The sequence below is a fragment of the Sebastes fasciatus genome, chromosome 5, assembly GCF_043250625.1.
Source record: "Sebastes fasciatus isolate fSebFas1 chromosome 5, fSebFas1.pri, whole genome shotgun sequence".
In the NCBI taxonomy this organism is placed as follows: Eukaryota; Metazoa; Chordata; class Actinopteri; order Perciformes; family Sebastidae; genus Sebastes; species Sebastes fasciatus.
This window is the reverse complement of record NC_133799.1, coordinates 32,050,363-32,070,631: the sequence shown is the minus strand read 5'-3', so window position 1 is coordinate 32,070,631 and position 20,269 is coordinate 32,050,363. Positions and strand designations below refer to the sequence as shown.

Here is a 20,269-nt window from a genome sequence, read left to right as displayed (position 1 = left end):
GGGGCGTTACAGTTGTTCTTATATAAATAAATATCATAACATAAAAAAATAGAAGAAATAGAAATAAAGGAGTATGTAACTATATAAATTATGTACATAATACTACAATATGTACATAATGCTACAATATAAACACCATACAGTATATGTAAAGAAAAATAAGTAAGTAATTACATTTTAGAAAAAGAAATGAGAATATAAGAAATATGAGAAATGTCTAAATATTTGCATTAAGACGTGCAATATATAACATATAACCACAGTGCAAACAAGTCAAGTTGTAAGTAAATACAAAATGCTGAGAAGTGGGATTTATTAAGTGTGTTCAAAATAAATGCCAGAATGGTATAAATAAGAATTAAATTAGAATATTTCGTGAAATGTACAGTATAAATGCAGTAAAAATAGCTTTTTAAAAGGAACAGTGTGTAACATTTTGGAGGATTTATTAGCAGAAATGGAATATAATATTCATAACTATGTTTTCATTAGTGTATAATCACCTGAAACTAAGAATTGTGTTTTCGTTAGCTTAGAATGAGACATTTATATCTACATAGAGAGCGGGTCCTCTTCACAGAGTCTGCCATGTTGCTCCACCATGTTTCTACAGTAGCCCAGAACAGACAAACCAAACACTGGCTCTAGAGAGAGCCTTTTCGCGTTTTTACGTTACTTGAAGGCCACCTTATTTCTCCGACACGCTTGTGAAACTGCGGTAACATGAGCTGCAGAGTGCAAAACCGTGGTACCGCCAGCCACCGTCTGACTTCCGTGGCTCCTAAAGTAGTGTTATCATGGTAAGGATGGCCTCTGAACGAGGCGAACGACGTTACCACGGTTTTACACTCGGTGGCTCACGTTACCGCAGTCTTGGAAAGGGAAGAGTAAGCAGAGGGGTACTCAGGTGGTTGCAATCTGCAACCACACCACTAGACATTGCCAAATCCTACATACTGCACCTTTAAATAATAAGTTAATTAAAGGTCGCAAATTTCCCCACTGTGGGACTAATAAAGGAATATCTTAAGTAAACCTCTTTCACTTTCAACAGTCTAAAGCACAAAAACACGTACACAGATATTTCACCAATTTTTCAATAGGGGATATTTCATCATTTCTCAACATTAGCTCATGAAATCTAAACAGGATTTCCAAAATGTGTTGAAGCCTGGTCTGACGTAAAATAGTATTTGGCAACAGGGTGAAAAGAAGATCAGGAGTTGCTAATTGTTAACAACAACACGTTGTGTGCTGCCTTCAAAAACTTACAACAGCTGCTTTGAACTCACAGCTGAAACAACGCCTAATATGTTACAGTAAAACGATCCGTCCCGGTTCAATTAGGACTGGACATAAAAGGTGAGCAGAGGAATACATCACGCGCTAGCTGCCAGACATGATGCCCTAGCCCAGGGCTGGTGTTAACCACGGCAACCAGCATCTCTGATTTAACAGAAAACATTGCCAATATATCCGTTAGGAGCTTTGATGCTAAATATTGGACAGTATAGCTAGAAGCCAGATTTGTTGGTTTCATCCCATAAAAACACTGGGAGACAGCAGTGAGGGCTAGCTGTCATGTGTGCGCTCGCCTGAATGGGGGATAAACTGCTGTCTCAGAAGCTGCTGTCTCTTTTGGGCCTCTCTGAACGGGATTGCTTCAGGTGGAAATCTATCTTCGGATGAAAAATCTTTTAATCAAAGGTTGGGTTTTTAATGTAGCCCATCAGATTCTGTGTAAGCAGATTTTATTACTGACCAGGCATATATCTCACCTCGCATTAATGTCTCTGAGACAAGCTGTGAAATAGAAAAAAAACAGCATAAACTTTTAATCCCAACAACACCCATTTTGGTTAAAAGTCAAGAATCTGGCCTTTTTAGAGAAATGCAATGCTCAAAGTTGTTGTTTGGCCGCAGTACCAGCACTTCTTCAGTTTACTCCTTGGCCTAAAGTGACTTTTTCTTGCGCACCGGCACTTCTCTCAAGCTGCCCGCACTCTTTTCTGCCCTCTCCATATCATATCATATATCATATCATATCATATCATATCATATCATATCATATCATATCATATCATATCATATCATATCATATCATGTTGTACAATGTGCATGTCCTTTTTGTAAAATAATTAGTGAACTTTTAGTCATAACTTTTTTTATTTGTGAACAAATATAATTAATGAAACACTATTTAAAAGTTTTCTGAATCTGCTCTTTTAAGGCAAACATTTCCAGAAGAATTAAATGTTTGAACGAGCATGACATTCAGTTTGTATGCAACACAAAAAAAGGCTATTAACACACAAAATCTCAAAACGATTCAGTGAAAAATTCAAAAACAATCACATTGACCTACCGCATGGACTTAAATTCCCCCATACAGTAGTAATCAGCTCTGACAATTTCAGGTCCTTCTGTCCATCATTCCAGGATGAAGGAGCAGGCGTATTTAAAAGCTTTTTTTCCTCGTTCCGTTCTAACCAACATCTGTATCTGAGTATTTTGCGAGTGCAGGCCAAGGAGTGATCTATATATAAGAGCCAACCAATGCGAAAGTCTGCGGACATCCAGAGATACAGAGCCATTTAGCAGCCGCATACAAGGTACAGTGGTGTGCGAGATTTCCACAGCCAGTAATAAAATGTAAATGGTATGCAGTTCTAGTACAGCTTCTCTAGACACTAGTTAAGTGCATTCATATAGAGCAGATCACCATCCAATCCAATAAAGGTAAAAAAGTTGCCGAAATCAAATGTTTCCTTGCCTGGATGGAGAAACAGGATTTGTTTCTAAAAAAGAATCCCAATTTAATTTTCAGTCTGGAAACCAGGATTTCAATGTGTGATTTGAAAGACAAGTTCTGATCAACAATGATACCTGAACACTTGTATGTTATGACATATGAATAGGTTGTGACCATTTCCATATCACATGACATGACATGCATAACATGCGTAAAGAAATAATGAATAAATAGTAATGTGTCGATAGAGATTGCCGATACCGGCCGATACGCAAGCCAACATGCAAATAAGAGAGTATTGGAACTTCTTTTTTTCCACTTCAAACACCGGATAAATGTGTGGTGTCTGGGTGCAACTATCTTTACCTCCCTGTTACTGACACCAGCCACCTGACCGACTAATGGAAATCACTCCAGTGAGGCACTTTCCAAATACTACTGTGTGTCAAAATTCATATGTTTGCCTCCTTTGCGTCTGCCTGTCTAACAATATATCAAGTTTAGTTGGTTTTCACTCATTGTCAAAATAACTTTGTATGTGTGGAAGAGTTTGCAGAAAATAATGGAGCTATGCAGAGACATACATATAGAGTGTGACAGTCGAGCTAACAGGCAAGTCTTCGTGTTTCAACAGCCTGACCGAGAATATTTTCCAAAGTTACTGTGATGGCAGCTCCACCAATTATCCCCACAAGTCCTTTTTAAAATTTCATTCCCCCGAATCTGTACTGCTTTTACGATCATTATGGCGAGCCCCGAGGCACTTCTGGAGCTAAATAACGGATGCACTGCTGCTGGGAAAATAACTAGAAAACAACGCTGCAACAGAGATGTAAACACGCGGCGCGTCAATCGTAGCCGAGCTGAGACGTCTGCGTGATCTGTGACACCTATAATTAACTGTCAGCGGTGTCAGTGTTCGGCAGCGTTTCACATAAAGGTGAGTGCTCGACTAACTGGCTGAAGTCACCCTCGACGCACGTTTTAACAGCTAACAAAACTTCCTCTGTGCTGCAGCAGCAGCAGCAGCAGCTCCAGGCTGTGTTGTTTCCGTACAGGGTGATGATAATACAAAGTTTGTCAGTTGGAGACGCTGATCTCCCGCTATCACAGAGGGAAAACGCACCAACACGAACTCTGTCGAGAGCTCTGTTTATACTACTTGACTGTCTGAAAATGGCTTTAGTGGTGGGCGTCTGTCAGTGATGTTTTAATTCCCCGGCTGCACAGTGTCACAGACGTGAATCATAAGAAAAGAAAATGATAGAAGCCGTGATCTCATCAGAAGCAAGTCAAACAGAGCGGGGTTATTTGATGAGCTTTCAAACGCTGTACAGTACACTATACAGTAAACAAACGGGGAAAGTGCCAGATTGAGATCATTTAATTGTCCGTTGCATTGCTAACGACCTCATTAACAAAAGAATGATGGGAAATCAGCATGGTCCGGGCAAGGAACCGCCTGTGTGACAGCCATCTGGCTACCATGGGGGGTGGGGTGGGGTGGAGTGGGGGTTGGGGGGACTGGTAAGTTAACACCACGGCCGGCATGACTTCCAAGCGCAGGCCTAGAGCACCTCTAGATGGAAGCACTTATTACTGTTTTACTAACCAATGAGAATCCAACTTTTATTTTTCTGTCCATTTACTTGAACTATAATTAGAGCCAAGTCACAAAATGAGATTAAAGAGTAAACGTATCCATTGAATATCTTTTGATATCTTAGCTGATGTGAAAGTAATATGGGAAAAACAAGTAACGGATAATAATCTCAAAGGTGGATTCACTTGACAAACCTACAGTACATTCATAATCGATGTATGAATATAAATTTCATACTAGGCCCGTATTTATCAAGCATCTCAGAGTAGGGGAACCCGTCCAAATTGGCCAAAAAGTTTAATAAAAGATGCTGTTATACTGTTGCGGGATGCAAAAAAAGAGCACTCAATCTCTGCAAAAACTTCAAATGAAAAAAGGACAAATGCAGCTTTGCAAAAGTGATGATTTAGGTCTGCATTGACCACAGTTTCAGCAGTACTGAATCAAACGTTTAAAGCTCATATAGGGCATCAGATAATGTGCAGATTTGTTCATTTCCACAAGCTGCATTCATGCAAATTGTGAGCTAATCATCTATTTAAAATGATCGATGATGGGCCTATAATGTCTGAGAGATATGTTCATAATGTTACAGTGTATTTCCCAAGACTTGGTGACAGAGTACAGAAATAAATAATATTTCCCCCAACTACAAGGGTTCATAAGTTAAAGGGGCACTTGGCAATCTTTCAATTTTCCAATATGCAACTCAAAACCCATCTTTAATTACTGTAGACCCTCCCTGCCTGGTAAACTTCACAGCTCCAGTTGGTAACGCAGACTTTCTGTTATGAATTTGTATTCCAAGCCGAGGTTGCCCTGATGACATCATCAGGGTTATTTGTCAGACCTCTGAAAGCTCCCTCCAGAGCCACAGATGATAATATATAGGCAAACTGTTTTCACAGGCTGAGGAGAACTCTCTGTGACAAGTAAACTGAACGTGAAGTGCAAACTCAGTGGAGTGCCCCTTTAACCAGAAAAGTCAGTGAGAGGGGGGATTATTGCTGCATTTATTGCACTATTATCAGGAAACTCAGCATGTCGCAAAGAAGGTTAAATAACGCTCCAAACTTATGCTACATTTTGGTGAGGAAAAGCTGGCATGAGCATTTTCAAAGGGGTCCCTTGACCTCTGACCTCAATATATGTGAATGAAAATGGGTTCTATGGGTACCCACAAGTCTCCCCTTTACGGACATGCCCACTTTATGATAATCACATGCAGTTTGGGGCAAGTCATAGTCAAGTCAGCACACTGACACACTGACAGCTGTTGTTGCCTGTTGGGCTGCAGTTTGCCATGTTATGATTTGAGCATATTTTATGCTAAATGCAGTACCTGTGAGGGTTTCTGGACAATATCCGTCACTGTTTTGTGTTGTTAATCGATTTCCAATAATAAATATATACATACATTTGCATAAAGCAAGCATATCTGCCCACTCCCATGTTGATAAGAGTATTAAATACTTGAAAAATCTCCCTTTAAGGTACATTTTGAACAGATACAACATTTTTGATTAATCGCTGGTAACTATGGAGAATCATGCAATTAATTGCAATTAAATATTTGAATTGATTGACAGCCTTACTTACAGGTAAATATTTTAATTAAGCTATTTAAGATAGATTTTGGCATAATCTTTGCATATACAACCTAATTAACTACCAATACTATTTAATCATACACATAATGTCTATATGTAATAAAAAAAATGCTTTCGCCATTTCTAATTGTACCACTTTATAAAATTTTAAATTACAACTTTCAGAAAACTATAATACATCATCATAATATCTACGTTACAGCTGAGTGTTAGAGTGTAAGACTGCAACATCACATCCTCCTAGGAGAAGGAGTATTTCTTGCTGAAAATAAGAGCTGGAAGAATCATAAACTACCCTCAAGTTGTGCTCTGAGGTAAGAGTGGGTTTAGTCTTACTGTAGTTGAACTTTCAACACAATACCTAGGAGGGATTCTGAGATGCTCGATAGATACATGCCCTGGCCTCAGTGTGGTAACATCTGGGTGACAGAGCGTGTAGACATTACCAGATTATAATAAAAACAATGATCAGTTTTCTACTATTAATGTATAAAAGTGTAAGATATGGTCTTCAGAAAAGGGAAAGTAACACTTTAGGACGACATACGTACCGATGAATAAACTTCTGCATGACTGTGCTGAAGACAGTGGTTGGTACTCACTGCCCATGTTTCACTTTTTGTTTTAGTTGAGAGACGACTCCTTCCACTCACTGCTGAGTACTTCCAGATAGCAGGAGTTTCTTCCACTTCCTGTTAACATTCCTCTGTTTTCTCTCGCTGGGGTTTTATGGCCATTAAGAGAAACTCAACGAGTCAAAACTGCACCATATACTGCTGCAGTCACTGTCAGCTGATCGCTCTGTGTTTTTGTTTTTGAGGAAGTTATGAACTGGGCAGCCAATCGCAGCTGCACAGTGAAGCACGTCAGGACAGGAAGCCAAATGGAAAGAGAAAAAAAAAAAGAGAAAAGCTTTCCGGTGAACTCCTGTACATTCTCTGTCAAGACTGTCTAAAAGCAGATGTTGTGAGTGAGAGAGTGATGATTGTAAAACACCAGAAAGGTAGATTCTTTTTCAGCCACATGCATTGTTTTGTTTGGGGGGAAAAGAGTATGAGGTTGTCAAGATTACATAATGAAGAAGGAGGGTGTAATGGAAGAGATTGCTTTCTTAAAAACAACACTCTGTGTTGCAACAAACCATCACGTTTGCTCACTGCTGGGAAATGACTAACACATCTTGGAATTTCCCAACACATCTTTCTGCATGTTGACTAAGTACAAGTATCAATGGAAAGTTCCAATGTTAACGGTTGTGGCGTTTATTTGTGGCCTCAGCAGCCAACGTTTGCAGGTCCCCTACAACTGTTCCTGTCTTAGAACTCAGGCTTGGTGATATGGAATGTTTTTATTAGTCGGTATTATTCACAATATAAATGAATTCAAAATTTATTTTAAGCTTAAAGATTCTTAAGGATTCTAAAAATCATCTTGTAGTAGGGTTATTACCTGAATTGACCAAAAACATTGCATGAGCTGCAAAAAGAAAATTAGATTTAAATACAAATCATATCTTAAAAAAAAAAAGCATTTAAAAGGGGAAAAAGCAGATAGTATGGTTTCTCTCAGTGGCGCGCGACTAGATAATATTATTATTATTATTATATATATGTATATATTATATAATGCTTTATAGTAAAAAACAACAAAAGTAAATCTAAATATATAAAAATCCTAAATGTAAAAGACAAAACTATATAATATATAGTAAAAATAAATTAGCATAGAATAGTTGAAACAAATATTCATTATCCAGATGTTCATAAAGAGTTAAAGAGTGTTATTTTTGTTTTTGTTTTTTCAAATCTGAAATCATTATGAAACTATATTATCATCCCCAGTGTGGGAGCCAAAATGCTGTTATAAATGTAGAACAACATTAGCAGCCCTGTCTTACCCTTTCTTCGGTTTGGGGAAGTTTGCACTCCAGAAACTCTTTATCTACGATAATGTTAGGTTTACCAGACATGTTGGTTCAGCTGTCATTCTCAACGTGCTTTCCCTTAAAAGTGAAACATGCTGTTTAAATATACAGATGTACATAACGAGTGTGGCATCTTTTTTTTTTACCCAAAACACCAGAGACAAATTGTAAGTAATGGATTAAAAAGTGTTTATCTAGACAAATTTAAACTGTGAGTGTTACCAATTCCGCCAACAAATAACGCTAGCGTTACTTTCAAATCCATTATCATTATTAAACTACACTATTTTGTGGGGTCACTCTACATTTGAAAAATCCCAACTCAGGCCTGGAACATCCCCAGTGTGGGAGCTAAAATGCTGTAATAAATATAGAGCAACGTTAGCAGCTCTGTCTTGCTCTATCTTCGGTTTGGGGAGTTTTCACTCCGCTAACTCAAGTCAAGCTGTTTATCTAAGATAGTGTTTTAGGTTTACCAAACACGTCGGTTTAGTTCTCATTCTCAACGTGCTTTCCCTTAAAAGTAAAACATGCTGTTTAAATATACCAAAAAAAGGGATAAATCTAACCCATGTGTGACTTGTCCAATTTCAAACAAAGAGCTGTGCAAGAAAAAAAACATTAACACATTTATATGTATAATGCTGTACTATAATACTAGGGCTAACTGGCTCTACACTGCAATGCAAGAACAATGCTGTCTCTTTATTTCCATGACTTCTACATGAATCATCAGCTGGTGAGAATGCTGGGACATGCAGCTTTAGCGTCAGTCTTTTAGCACTATATCACGCCATCATGTGCATATTTAAGAGGCTTTTCTACAGGGTTGCTGTTTAGAAATGATCACAGAGTTTTCACTTTACAGATGCAAAATGTGAAGGGTTCCGTACCTTCTCTAACAAAGCACTCCGCTCCAAGTACAAACACCTTGGAGAAGTTTGTTGGTGTGGGATAGGTCTACACTCTGCCTAATTAAATGGCACGTCTCCTACTATTCATGAAGAGCACTTATTAAAACAAGCATTCACATCCAATCCACTAGATAAATGACTTAACACCAAGTGCCATGAAGCCCATTAAATTGCTTCTTTAGAGATGGATCGCGTCCAAACACACAATCAAAGGATTTGACTGGGATTATCTCAGATTAGAAACACTCAGGGACAAATGAGGAGATGACAGGATATCATACATTGAAAGGATAAATTAGCAGTCACATACCAGACCAAATTTGTGATGGGTGTTAGGGAATAAAGAGCGGGGGGGAAAGATTGAGTGCTAAAAAGCGAGGAACAGCTCTTCGGTTTTTAGTAAGCCCAGTGATACATGGCCAATGTAAACCACAGTAAAAGCTTTTCCCTCTCCCTCTAAAACCTCCTGCCATCTAAATAAAGTCCACATCAGGGAAAGAATCAACCACTAAAGACTGAGAAATGGACACAAAGTAACTGGTGAGAGATTAATCTGTTAGTTTATGACCTTATGGTGTTACTGTGAAAAACACTACTATCATACCGTGCTTTTAGTGCATTTTTCAAGTTCACTCTCAAGTCTCACGAACATTTTGAAGTGGATTTGAAGTCATTGCTTAAAGTGGAACTAAATTCATGAAACACAACCCGTGAGTCACATAGGAATCTTGATTTTCAGTATAACATTGTGGCTAACCAGTTATTGTTTGTTTGTAGGGCTGTCAATCAATTAAAATATTTATTCGTAAATTAATCGCATATTAATTATCTGTTCAAAATGTATCTTAAAGGGAGATTTGGAAAGTATTTAATACTCTTATCAACATGGGAGTGGGCAAATATGCTGCTTTATATAAATGTATGTATATATTTATTATTGGAAATCAATCACCAACACAAAACAATGACAAATATTGTCCAGAAACCCTCACAGGTACTGCATTTAGCATAAAAAATGTGCTCAAATCATAATATAGCAAACTGCAGCCCAACAGGCAACAACAGCTGTCAGTGTGTCAGTGTGTAGACTTGACTATGACTTGCCCCAAACTGCATGTGATTATCATAAATTGGCATGTATGTAAAGGGGAGACTCGTGGGTACCCATAGAACCCATTTACATTCACATATCTTGAGGTCAGAGGTCAAGGGACCCCTTTGAAAATGGCCATGCCAGATTTTCCTCACCAAAATTTAGCGTAATTTTGCAGCGTTATTTAGCATTCTTCACAACAATGGTTGGTTTTCTAGTTTCATATGATGCCAGGATCTTCACTCTAGCTTTATAACTGAGCAACCTCCAAATCGCAAGTTATCGCATTAACTTTGACAGCCCTATTTGTTTTGATATTATGATGCTAAAACTGAACATTGAAGGTATTTTATTTTCTCACTGAAATCAGTTTGAGCTTTCCTTCAGTCAAAACTGTATTTCAGACACAAATAAATATTGATTACTGTGGGTAGGTAGGCCTCTGGCAATTCCTTTAAAAAATGCAGCTCCACAGAATTTACAATAAACCGAACCATTTTTAAACAAACATAAGAAAAGTGCGAGCTTAATTTAAAAATCAAATGTAAAACAGTCCTTTTCTTTCATGGTAGATATTTTAGTTCCGCTCTAATTTGAATATTTAAAAGTAAAGTAAAGCAGGCCTAGTGCTGATAAAACACTTTTTCAGGAGGATAAATAATGTAGGCAGTGGTTAATGTTAGCATGTACTTCTTTGCATATTTTAAAACCAATGAGGACCTCCGTTCGATCGCATTAAAAAAAAGGCTTTTGCTCCCTCCCAGACAGCAATAAAAAGGTATTTTGGAGGGTTTTGCGCATTAAAGAAATGTGACCTCTGAACTCGACATAATCTTCTCTGTCATGTGCTCACTTGTCAAGCTCTTTTCCCTTTGTGCTATGACTCGGTGGCGTGGACAGTGGGAAGAAATACCGTACCTGCAGCGCTTGTTGAAAGCTGAAAAGCTCAATTCATCTAGTCTTTGATCAGTTTCGTCGTCTTTAATGATGAATGATGTGACTTACAGGTTGTCTTTGTGTAGGATTTCGTTTGAGTTTCTCCGCTGCAGACTGAAGGTTCAGAAGTTCACTGACTGATCTGTTAAAATGGCTCTATATTTGGATATTGTATCTTCCACGAATTACGACTAAAGACGACAGGATAATTGGTGCTGCTAATACAGAATAATGTCTACTACAGAGGTAAAACAAACACCTTAATGTTGACTGTGGAGTCATAATATACTATAAATCCCCCAGTTAGTTGATAATTAAGTCTTACACCACAAGCTATTTCAGAATAGAATAAACCTCCTTTTGTATAAATTTTTTTAATTGGACAGAAATAATTCTCACTTTTTGTATAAGGAAATAAAAATTTAACAATTCTTCAGCGACTGTTAATACTTTTCAATTTTCCAAAAAAAGAAAAACCTTTTTGGGGATATATCTGTAAACAGCGTCTAAGCTTTTATGGTGGACATTGTTGCTTTGGCAGCAGCTGAGAGACATTTTTGAGGGCCAGCGTTGCTAGGAGACACACTGTCAACTCCCACGGTGCATGTTTACTGGAGCATGTTACACTATATGTACTATAAATATTAGCCGTGTTTCCATTCAGTTGTCAAGCAACTTTAAAGCGAACTTTTGAAATTTCACAAAAAAGAAATGCGTATTCGGCGTACAGTATTTCCATCATATGGTTTGACGTGAATAAACTAGGCCGCGTAGTTTCATATGAATTTGACGGTATAGGCTACACATATACGCATGGCTGTAATCCGCCAGTTAACAGTAGTAGAAGAAGAAGAAGAGTAAAAGAAGAAGTAGAAGTAGTTTCAATTGGGTTCGTTTAAATTGTTCTTTCATGTCAGATAATATTGGCCATGTTTCATGCTTTCCGGAGACGAAGACGATATAAATATTAAGACTGTCAAAGTTAAAACGTTAACACCTTAAGCCAAATACATTTTAACGCCACTAATTTCTTTAATGTATTAGCGCAACTTGTGGTTTTTAGTTGTAGCGGGCTCAGTTTTAAAGCTAGAGTGAAGATGCTGGCATGTTAAACTAGAAAACCTAAGGAATCCATTGGTACCAACCACGTTATACTAGGGAAGGAGGTTAAATAACGCTCCAAACTTACACAAAATTTTGGCCTCTGACCTCAAGATATGTGAATGAAAATGGGTTCTATGGGTACCCACGAGTCTCCCCTTTACAGACATGCCCACTTTATGATAATCACATGCAGTTTGGGGCAAGTCATAGTCAAGTCAGCACACTGACACACTGACAGCTGTTGTTGCCTGTTGGGCTGCAGTTTGCCATGTTAGGATTTGAGCAAATTTTTTTATGCTAAATGCAGTTTCTGGACAATATGTGTCATTGTTTTGTGTTGTTCCAGTAATAAATATATGCATACATTTGCATAAAGCAAGCATAATTGCCCACTCCCATGTTGATAAGTGTATTAAATACTTGACAAATCTTCCTTTATGGTACATTTTGAACAGATAAAAAATGTAAATTATAAAATTTCCGACATTGTTAGTCTGTATACAAAATGTACACTCCTTGGAGAACAATAATGTAGGGGGCGCTGCTGAAAAATTAATAAAACTGACATGTCTTACATCTGGTAATTACAGTTTTGATCAAATAAATACACAAGTAAAAACAAACGTGGATATACGTATATACTATTGTATTTCAGTTTGACTTTAAATAAACCTCCTGACACTATCACACACACACACACACTCACATACTGTACTCTCAGTGGAGTACTGAATGCCTTTGATCATTCCACTTGATCACAGCTTTAAGATGTCAGCTGCGTTTGAGATAGGGAGAATTTGTCATTGGCCGCTACCAACTTTCTCTCTGTCATCCAATTTTACTGCCTTGATTTACAGCAGAAGCTGACAATTTGAGTGTGAACGAGGGCGTTTCACAGACACATAACTCCATATCTAACACCTTCCCATAAACAATAAACTGCCGAAGTTATTTTTTTCTTGTCTCATCCTGCACTGGTAACAAGGCTCTATTAACAAGCACTGCAGGGAACCAATTCTGATCTTTTGGATTATTCAACTGAAGCTCAAAAAATAAAAATAAACAGTTATTGTCACTGAGTTCTAAAGCAAGGTCAGACGTTCAAGGTCGCAACACAGTTTAAATATTCAGACTTGACCGTGTAAAGCATCGGGAGGCAGAGCATTTTCACTCCATTAGAGAAGGGACAAGCATAATTATGAAAATGAGATAAGGGAGAATCAAAATGACCTGATTGAAAAAAGAGAAAAAGTCCTCCAGTGCAGAACTTAGTTTGATTGATTCGGAGCAGATGAGCCCAGGGCTCCACCGTTGGCAGCCCAGGGTTCATGCTGTAATGATAGCTTTATAATTAAGATTAAAGACCACAGAGCACAGACAAGACACTCGAGTGGTGTTGCGGGCTTCTCCGATGACACTGGGAATAATTGAAGAGAAGTATCTACAATCCCTACCTCCCCAAAGAGTAGGAGACTGTGGGTATCACTATATGCAAACACTGGATGAGACTGACAATTGGAATGAGGTTGAAATATCAAGATCGCCGAATTCTTCCAGACTGCCGAGATAACTCACAATCTCGGTGTCGCTTGCAGGTTTAAAAAAGAAAAGCGCTTGATTTATGTATTACTGTAGTGTATAATTTTAAAAAATGAAGCAAAAGGCATGTGTTAAACAGCAGATTATGTGTGATTATGATGATTCACTCTTTACACGGGGCAGATTGGAGAGCCATCTGGGCAGCAGTTATGACTGAGACAGACTGACTTCTGTTACTAATGAGTTGGACAGCATGAAAAGAACAACCACACTCTCAACAACTTTCTTCTCTTATATTTGAGGACATGGTGAGACTTTTTGTGTAATGTTTTAAAACGGAAATGGGCGTTTTGTTTTTTTCCCCACAATTTTGAAATTGCTTTTTAAATGCCAGAATCTATATATTTGTGTAATTTGAGTCTATGCGGAGGTAGGAGGAAGTTACTGCTTTTATTGTTATAGTCTGATTAACATGACGTCATATCCGGTCCGTATCCGTCAACCAAAACAAACCGCAGCTGGCCGGAACGAGAAAGAAGAAAATGGCGGAGGGTTGGCGTGGATACGACCTGCACCCTCACATTTTAAATCCAGAGTGGTAAACACTACACATCCAGTAAAGTATGGAAACACTTTGGGGTTCACGCATTGCCAGGAAAAGTAGAGCTAGACATCACGGCTAAAGCTGCATGCTAACTCTGTCACGGAGAGGAAACATTATCGTATTGCAGCAAGGTGCGGTCAAGCCAGCCGTTATTCTCATCTCCGTGGTCAAATGGGCCGACGCTACAACTGTAGATCACCCGTATACTGACATTTATGTTGAACACATTTAAACGGCCCTGATGGAGCTGACCATGGATGCATAAAGAGAACGGAGCTGACGGGAGAGGTAACCGAAAGACGTGGCAAAGTTAAGTAGCATGAAAGTACGTGGACATATACACGTATGACTACGTCTGGTTTTCAAAATAAGGTGTATTCAAAGGGAACTGTATAGACAAAATACATATAGGGAAATAAGATTGATTGGATTATATTAACCAGTAGTATAAAACATGGCATGTCCCTTATAAATTAAAAAAGAAAATATTACTAATTTGTGAGCGAAATGTCTTTATTTTTTTAATTATTTGGTTGCTGGAAAAAATTTAATACAATAATGATAATGACTGATACTCTATATTTGACTTCAGGACATCTCTGACTACATACATGCTGAAAATCAAACATTTTTAATCTATCAATTTAGATATTTTCCAAAGTAAAAGTCCTTAGAAGTGTATGATTCAACTTTTTTTTTGGTTTAGTGTTAAAAAATCACAATAAATTGTAATATCAAATCGCAATACTTGTATAATCGCAGTACTTAAAAATCAAATCGACATCCATGTATCATGATAGTATCGAATAGGGAGATAGGTGTATAGTCCCAGCCCTAGAAATCATGTGAGTAAGTCAGAGTAAGAAAAATCTCCCCACGTAGACATCCTTTGTTAAATAACATTTTCAGTCAGTAGTCGGCTTTTCAGTGTCTCGCCGCAGCTTGTCAAGGTTCATGTTCAAAGTGGCCATCATTTCTCACCTTCGCTGACATCCCCTATCTGATGAGGGTGAAGTTGAGTCGCTTAGATGACTAATAATCATATCAAAGGTGCCATGTCATGCAGCAGATTTAAATAAGAGGGTTTGGGGGAGCATTTGCATGCATCTGTATGCCTGGGCTAAGAGGCTAATGTCATAAAGTACGGCGCAGACATGATTTAATGTAATCTGTCATGTCATATGCTAATCTTCAGTCCTCTCAGTAACATACAGCATGTTAGCACGGGGAGATTTCAAGGAGCGCTGCAGTAAGTCAGAGGTGTAGTACTGAACAGTATAACATTAACTACAGTATGTGTTTGTGCTGAACTCATCATTGAGTTAATACAGTCCAACTGCATTATTAGTGACTGCAATTTTTGTTGCTGTAAAAATGGATAGAGATGACACTGAGTTTAGCAGTTAGTACTACTTGAATTTGTAGTGGGCCTTACAGCAGATTTATTTCAAAGCTTACTAAGAGAAGTTGTCACCAACTGCCACCAAGAACTCTTGCCACTCTCTCCCAGCCCTCACCGACAGTATAAAGCAGCATTTAGGCCCATAGAAGTGAGAAAAGGGAGAAGATGGCTGTTGTCAAAACATGTTGAATGAGGTTTAGTCTGGTACATTGAATTCCTTATTTTGTAGTCATTATCATTAAGTTAGTGACAAGTAGTGCAGATGTAATGATGTCAGCCTACAACATGCAGTAGCCACAGTTTCATCCACAATTTATGATGTCAACATATATAATGAAAGCAGTCTTGATTCAAAATACACATTTTACAGTAGTATTTCCAGCTTGATTATGCATTCTAACCAGCGGGCAACTCCAGGGTCTGAAAAGTGAAGCCATTGCGGAAGTGCCTTAAACTTGCATTCTTTCTAATAGCCTGCAGGGGGCGACTCCTCTGGTTGCAAAAATAAGTCTGATTGTATAGAAGTCTATGAGAAAATGAGGCTACTTCTCACTTGATTTATTACCTCAGTAAACATTGTAAACATGAGTTTATGGTCTCAATCGCTAGTTTCAAGTCTTCTTCAATACAGCGTGAAGTTCATCTAGTAAATTATTAACCATTAAGCAGGGTATGCTTTAGGGTGTGGCTATCTTGTGATTGACAGGTCGCTACCACGGCGTTGTCCGATTTGGGAGTCGTTCGTGTTTTTGTCTTAGAGCTTTAACCCTTTCACAGTGCGTTTTTATTTCATGAAAGTCAATTATAACTTTTTTGGTCGCCTTTGGTTCGGTTGTACTTAGCTCCATCCTCTCGTGTCACTTCTGGTTGCAAAGAACCAAGATGGTGAAGGCCAAAATGCCAAACTCAAGGCTTCAAAACGGCAGTCCACAAACCAATGGGTGACGTCCACTTCTTATACACAGTCAATGATTCTAATAAACACAATAATTACACCTGCGAGAACATATTGGCAATCGCAAGTTGGAAAATTTTAACATGTCGCCCAACCCTACTCCCATTGTTGTTCCAGATCCGAGCAGACACCCTACAGTACGTCTGCCGGGTGGGGATGTAATTGGGCTGATATTGAGTAGTCTGAGCCCAGCATAACTCCACGCCCACAGATGATTTAGGGAAATGTGTCCATGCCCATTTTAAGAACTGCAATTAGTGATCGGTAAATGGCATGATGTGACTTGAAATTCTAAACAGGCTTTTTTGTTATACCAAAAATGCCGTCACGATTCAAAGACCCATAATCTTGTTTAGGGCAAACTGACAATGCCTTCTTACAGCAAGAACTATAAAAACGTTTTGATGTGTTGGGGCCTAAATTCTGGGTGAAAATCTATGAATTGAATTAGGGCTGAGCAATATGGTCAAAATTCAACAAATAAATAGTCTATAGTCTATATGAAATAACCAAATGGCAACGCCTATTTTTGTATACTCCTGTGTGAGTCAAATACTTGACAAATGAAAAGTACTGAAAAATAAATAAATATAGTTCTAGTCTATATCGCATTAGAAATAATGTAGAAAAATATACACGATGGACATTTTTATATCGTTTTGACACTATATCGTCATACTACCCAGCCCTAATTTGAATGAATCCAGTCCACTAAGACATTCAAATAATTTCTTGGTAAAATATAGTAAAATAAAAAACAGTGAGCCTTATACATCATTGCCTGTATTCTCTGCCTCTCACAAATGGACTGAAAAACTGATAATGCACTACAGTGGTTAGAGCTCAGAATCAAGCCCTTCATTATATAATTGTGCCATATTTTATGCAACTGTTGTGAGCAGTAATGACGTTTACTGTAAAATGCCACATAGATGTGCTTTGTGGTTTTGGTTGATCACACACATCGCTTTATGGTATGTTTGATTCTGTAGATGAATCACTGATATGGCTTTTCTCTTTCATATTGAGGTGTTCAGAATTCAGTCACAATTTCTGTACAGTGAGGCACACATAAGCCAATGAATCATGAATTGATACATCACGTGCGCATTTGCACTCTTCATCAGTTGCTTGACCTTTTCTTGATGGGGGTAACGTTCTCTTTTCATACAAAGTGCTATTTCCACACACTTTTTTTTTCACTGGCTCGCAGTACACACGGTGGGAGAAAAGAGCTAAATTTGGTCACAAGTGGCACTGCTGCCAAAATACCAAAGAATGAAAAATAAATTCATTGGTGGAAAATGTCAGGTACGAAGCTGTGAGAGGGACTTTGGAGGTCTGACAAGACACAATTACAGACCGGCCCCCCACTGAGGACTGGGATGTGGTATTTTCATGTTGGTAGTCTCTCAAGTAAGCCCACAGCAGCGTGGCACACCCCGCTTTGATCTGTGTGGAGGGGGCGCCTGGTGCATCCCTCTTTTTCGCTGCTGATATAGTGTGGGAATGAATGTCAGGACAAAGTCAGCAAAGGGCCAGCCCCACCCCCAAACGCACTCCCGATGCACACACGCATTAAAATGTGTAAACCTGTGTAACAGCGAGCCTTCTGTCTGTTGCTGATGATCTCTGCAACGGAGGACAGACTGTGAATGACTGCAAAATGGTTGCATCTAACGCATTTGACTCTAATGTGATGGGCTGTAAAACTAGTAGTAAGGTAGTAAAAACCTCATGCACCATGTTTCCTTCAGTCCCCTCAAAAATGCCATATATTCTTACATATATCCTGATATACACAGTTTGTACTCTCATCTAATAAGCTTTGCAATTATTCATACCCTGAAGACAGCCTGATAAATTGCCTGTGGTAATTAAAATGATTAAGTGAGAAGTGCAAAATGGTAATTCATCCTTGCATGACAGAGTTAAGTAAACCTGGTTATAAAACTTGCCTAATTAGCTGTCGTAAAATAGAGCAGGATGGTAAACCGGTGAACAGGTAGTTACAGAGAATGAGCTATTTCAGTTTAGACTTGCCAGATGGTCATCTTGCTTATTTTTCACCTTTACCATCTAAAGCTCTTTATAGGTTACCTTTATATATTTAATATAACGCTCAACACTGCCACAAAAAGATCATCTATGTATTGTATACTGCCGGCACAATAGAGGTATGAAAGCAAATAATGGCCATAAAGATTTTAATATTTTAAGCAACACACTACTACGTACAGTATATGGGTAATTTAGTGACTACTGAAAACTTAAAGGTGCTAAATGCGAGATTGAGAACATTCTATTGCCTCCACACAGCTCTCAACATGGCGACGGCTGAGCCTGTGGCTCGCAGCTAACGGTGCTAACAGCGCTAACAGTGGAAACAACGGCAACGCTGCTGAAAGAGATAACAGTGTTAACCCGAGGGTGGAACCAAAAACTGGTTGCTACGTTTCCACGGCGACGACGACATCAGTTGGGACAATGTTATCAGCTGTAAAGCCATGTGCACATAGTCAGCGGTAAAATCGCTCTGCGCTGGCTGTGCCATTGTTTTCCTATGGAGAGACCAACTAAGCAGAAATGCTACCCTTGGCGTAGCGTACCACTCAAAACTGCCACCGAGTGCTGCACTCAAAGTTCAAATTATTACAACTTTTACCTCGTTGCCGCTGACCTTTCAAAGTGCAACCAATGAGAACAGCTGCAACTGCTGTTGTTGCCTAGAAACAGTGAATGGCGTTCCTTGCGCTCTTTTTGGTGACATGTTTTGTCTTTACGCCCTACCTTGCAGTGAGTGAAGAGCAAACCGCTTTTCATGTGAAGGCAGCTTAACCACCATATGAGAGCAGTGCAGAGCAGCGGCCGTGAGCTAGCCAGTGGGGCACGCTCACATGCATGAACATGAACTAAAATCAAATGCGGCCGGACCAGCTATGTCAACAAAGCAAGGAGAATCTCAGATTACAACACACACAGAGGGAGAGTGATTTAATTCTCTGCTCAGGTAGACATTACTCCTCTATATCTTTACATAGTAAATAGTTGTTTGATGCTACAGTATATTAATGCCCTTGATATCATATAGAGAACCTTTAATACTGAAATATAACTGGCACTGGATATATAGCGCTTAAATATTTTACTTTAAAAAATATCTACCTTAATTCATGCGACCTGAATTCTTCTTTTTGCAATTCTCAACAGTCAATATGGCTAAAAAATTCAAGTAGAAAATTCCAGTAATCCATTTTCAAAAACTATATTCAAAAAATTATGCAAATACAATCAGCAGCAATCAAGCCTGACTGGAATCGATCAGACCTCTGGCCAAACAGATTACATTCTGTCAGTCGTATGATCCGAGCGTGTATAACCTGCCTTTCTAAAACCCAAAATAGATGAGCAAAAGTGTAAGGAATGGATAAAAGAGTGTTTGTTTGCTCTTAAAGGTGCTGTGTGTAGGATATGGCGGCATCTAGCGAGGAGGTTGCAGATTGCAACCAACTGAAACTTTTCCCGTGTGCCAAGTGTGTAGGAGAACTACGGTGGCCGAGGCGAAAGCGTGAACAAATTAGAGGCTCTCTCTAGAGCCAGTGTTTGGTTGTTCTGTTCTGGGCTACTGTAGAAACATGGCGGTGCAACATGGTGGAATCCGTGAAGAGGACCCTATATCTACCCTCTATGTAGATATGGAGGGCTCATTCTAAGCTAACGAAAACACACGATTCTTATTTTCAGTTGATTATACACTAAAGAAACATACTTAATATTATATTCCATTTCTGTCAATAGATACCCCTAAATGCTAAACACTGTTACTTTAAAGA

The 20,269-nt window shown here is 38.7% G+C and overlaps 1 protein-coding gene and 1 long non-coding RNA gene across 3 annotated transcripts in view; one reads left to right on the top strand and one right to left on the bottom strand.

Moving 5' to 3' along the window:
• LOC141768333 (uncharacterized) overlaps positions 1–6,841 on the bottom strand; it is a 91,800-nt gene extending 84,959 nt beyond the window's left edge. The window contains exon 1 of one of the 2 annotated variants that reach the window (XM_074636531.1): positions 6,517–6,841. In XM_074636531.1, coding sequence (XP_074492632.1) covers positions 6,517–6,574 — 58 coding nt within the window. In that variant the 5' untranslated portion in view covers positions 6,575–6,841. The remainder of the gene's footprint in view (positions 1–6,516) is intronic. The other variant, XM_074636530.1, reaches the window with a different exon arrangement.
• The window catches only part of LOC141768337 (uncharacterized), a 206,049-nt gene that overhangs the window by 82,766 nt on the left and 103,014 nt on the right, over positions 1–20,269 (top strand). The window lies entirely within an intron of this gene.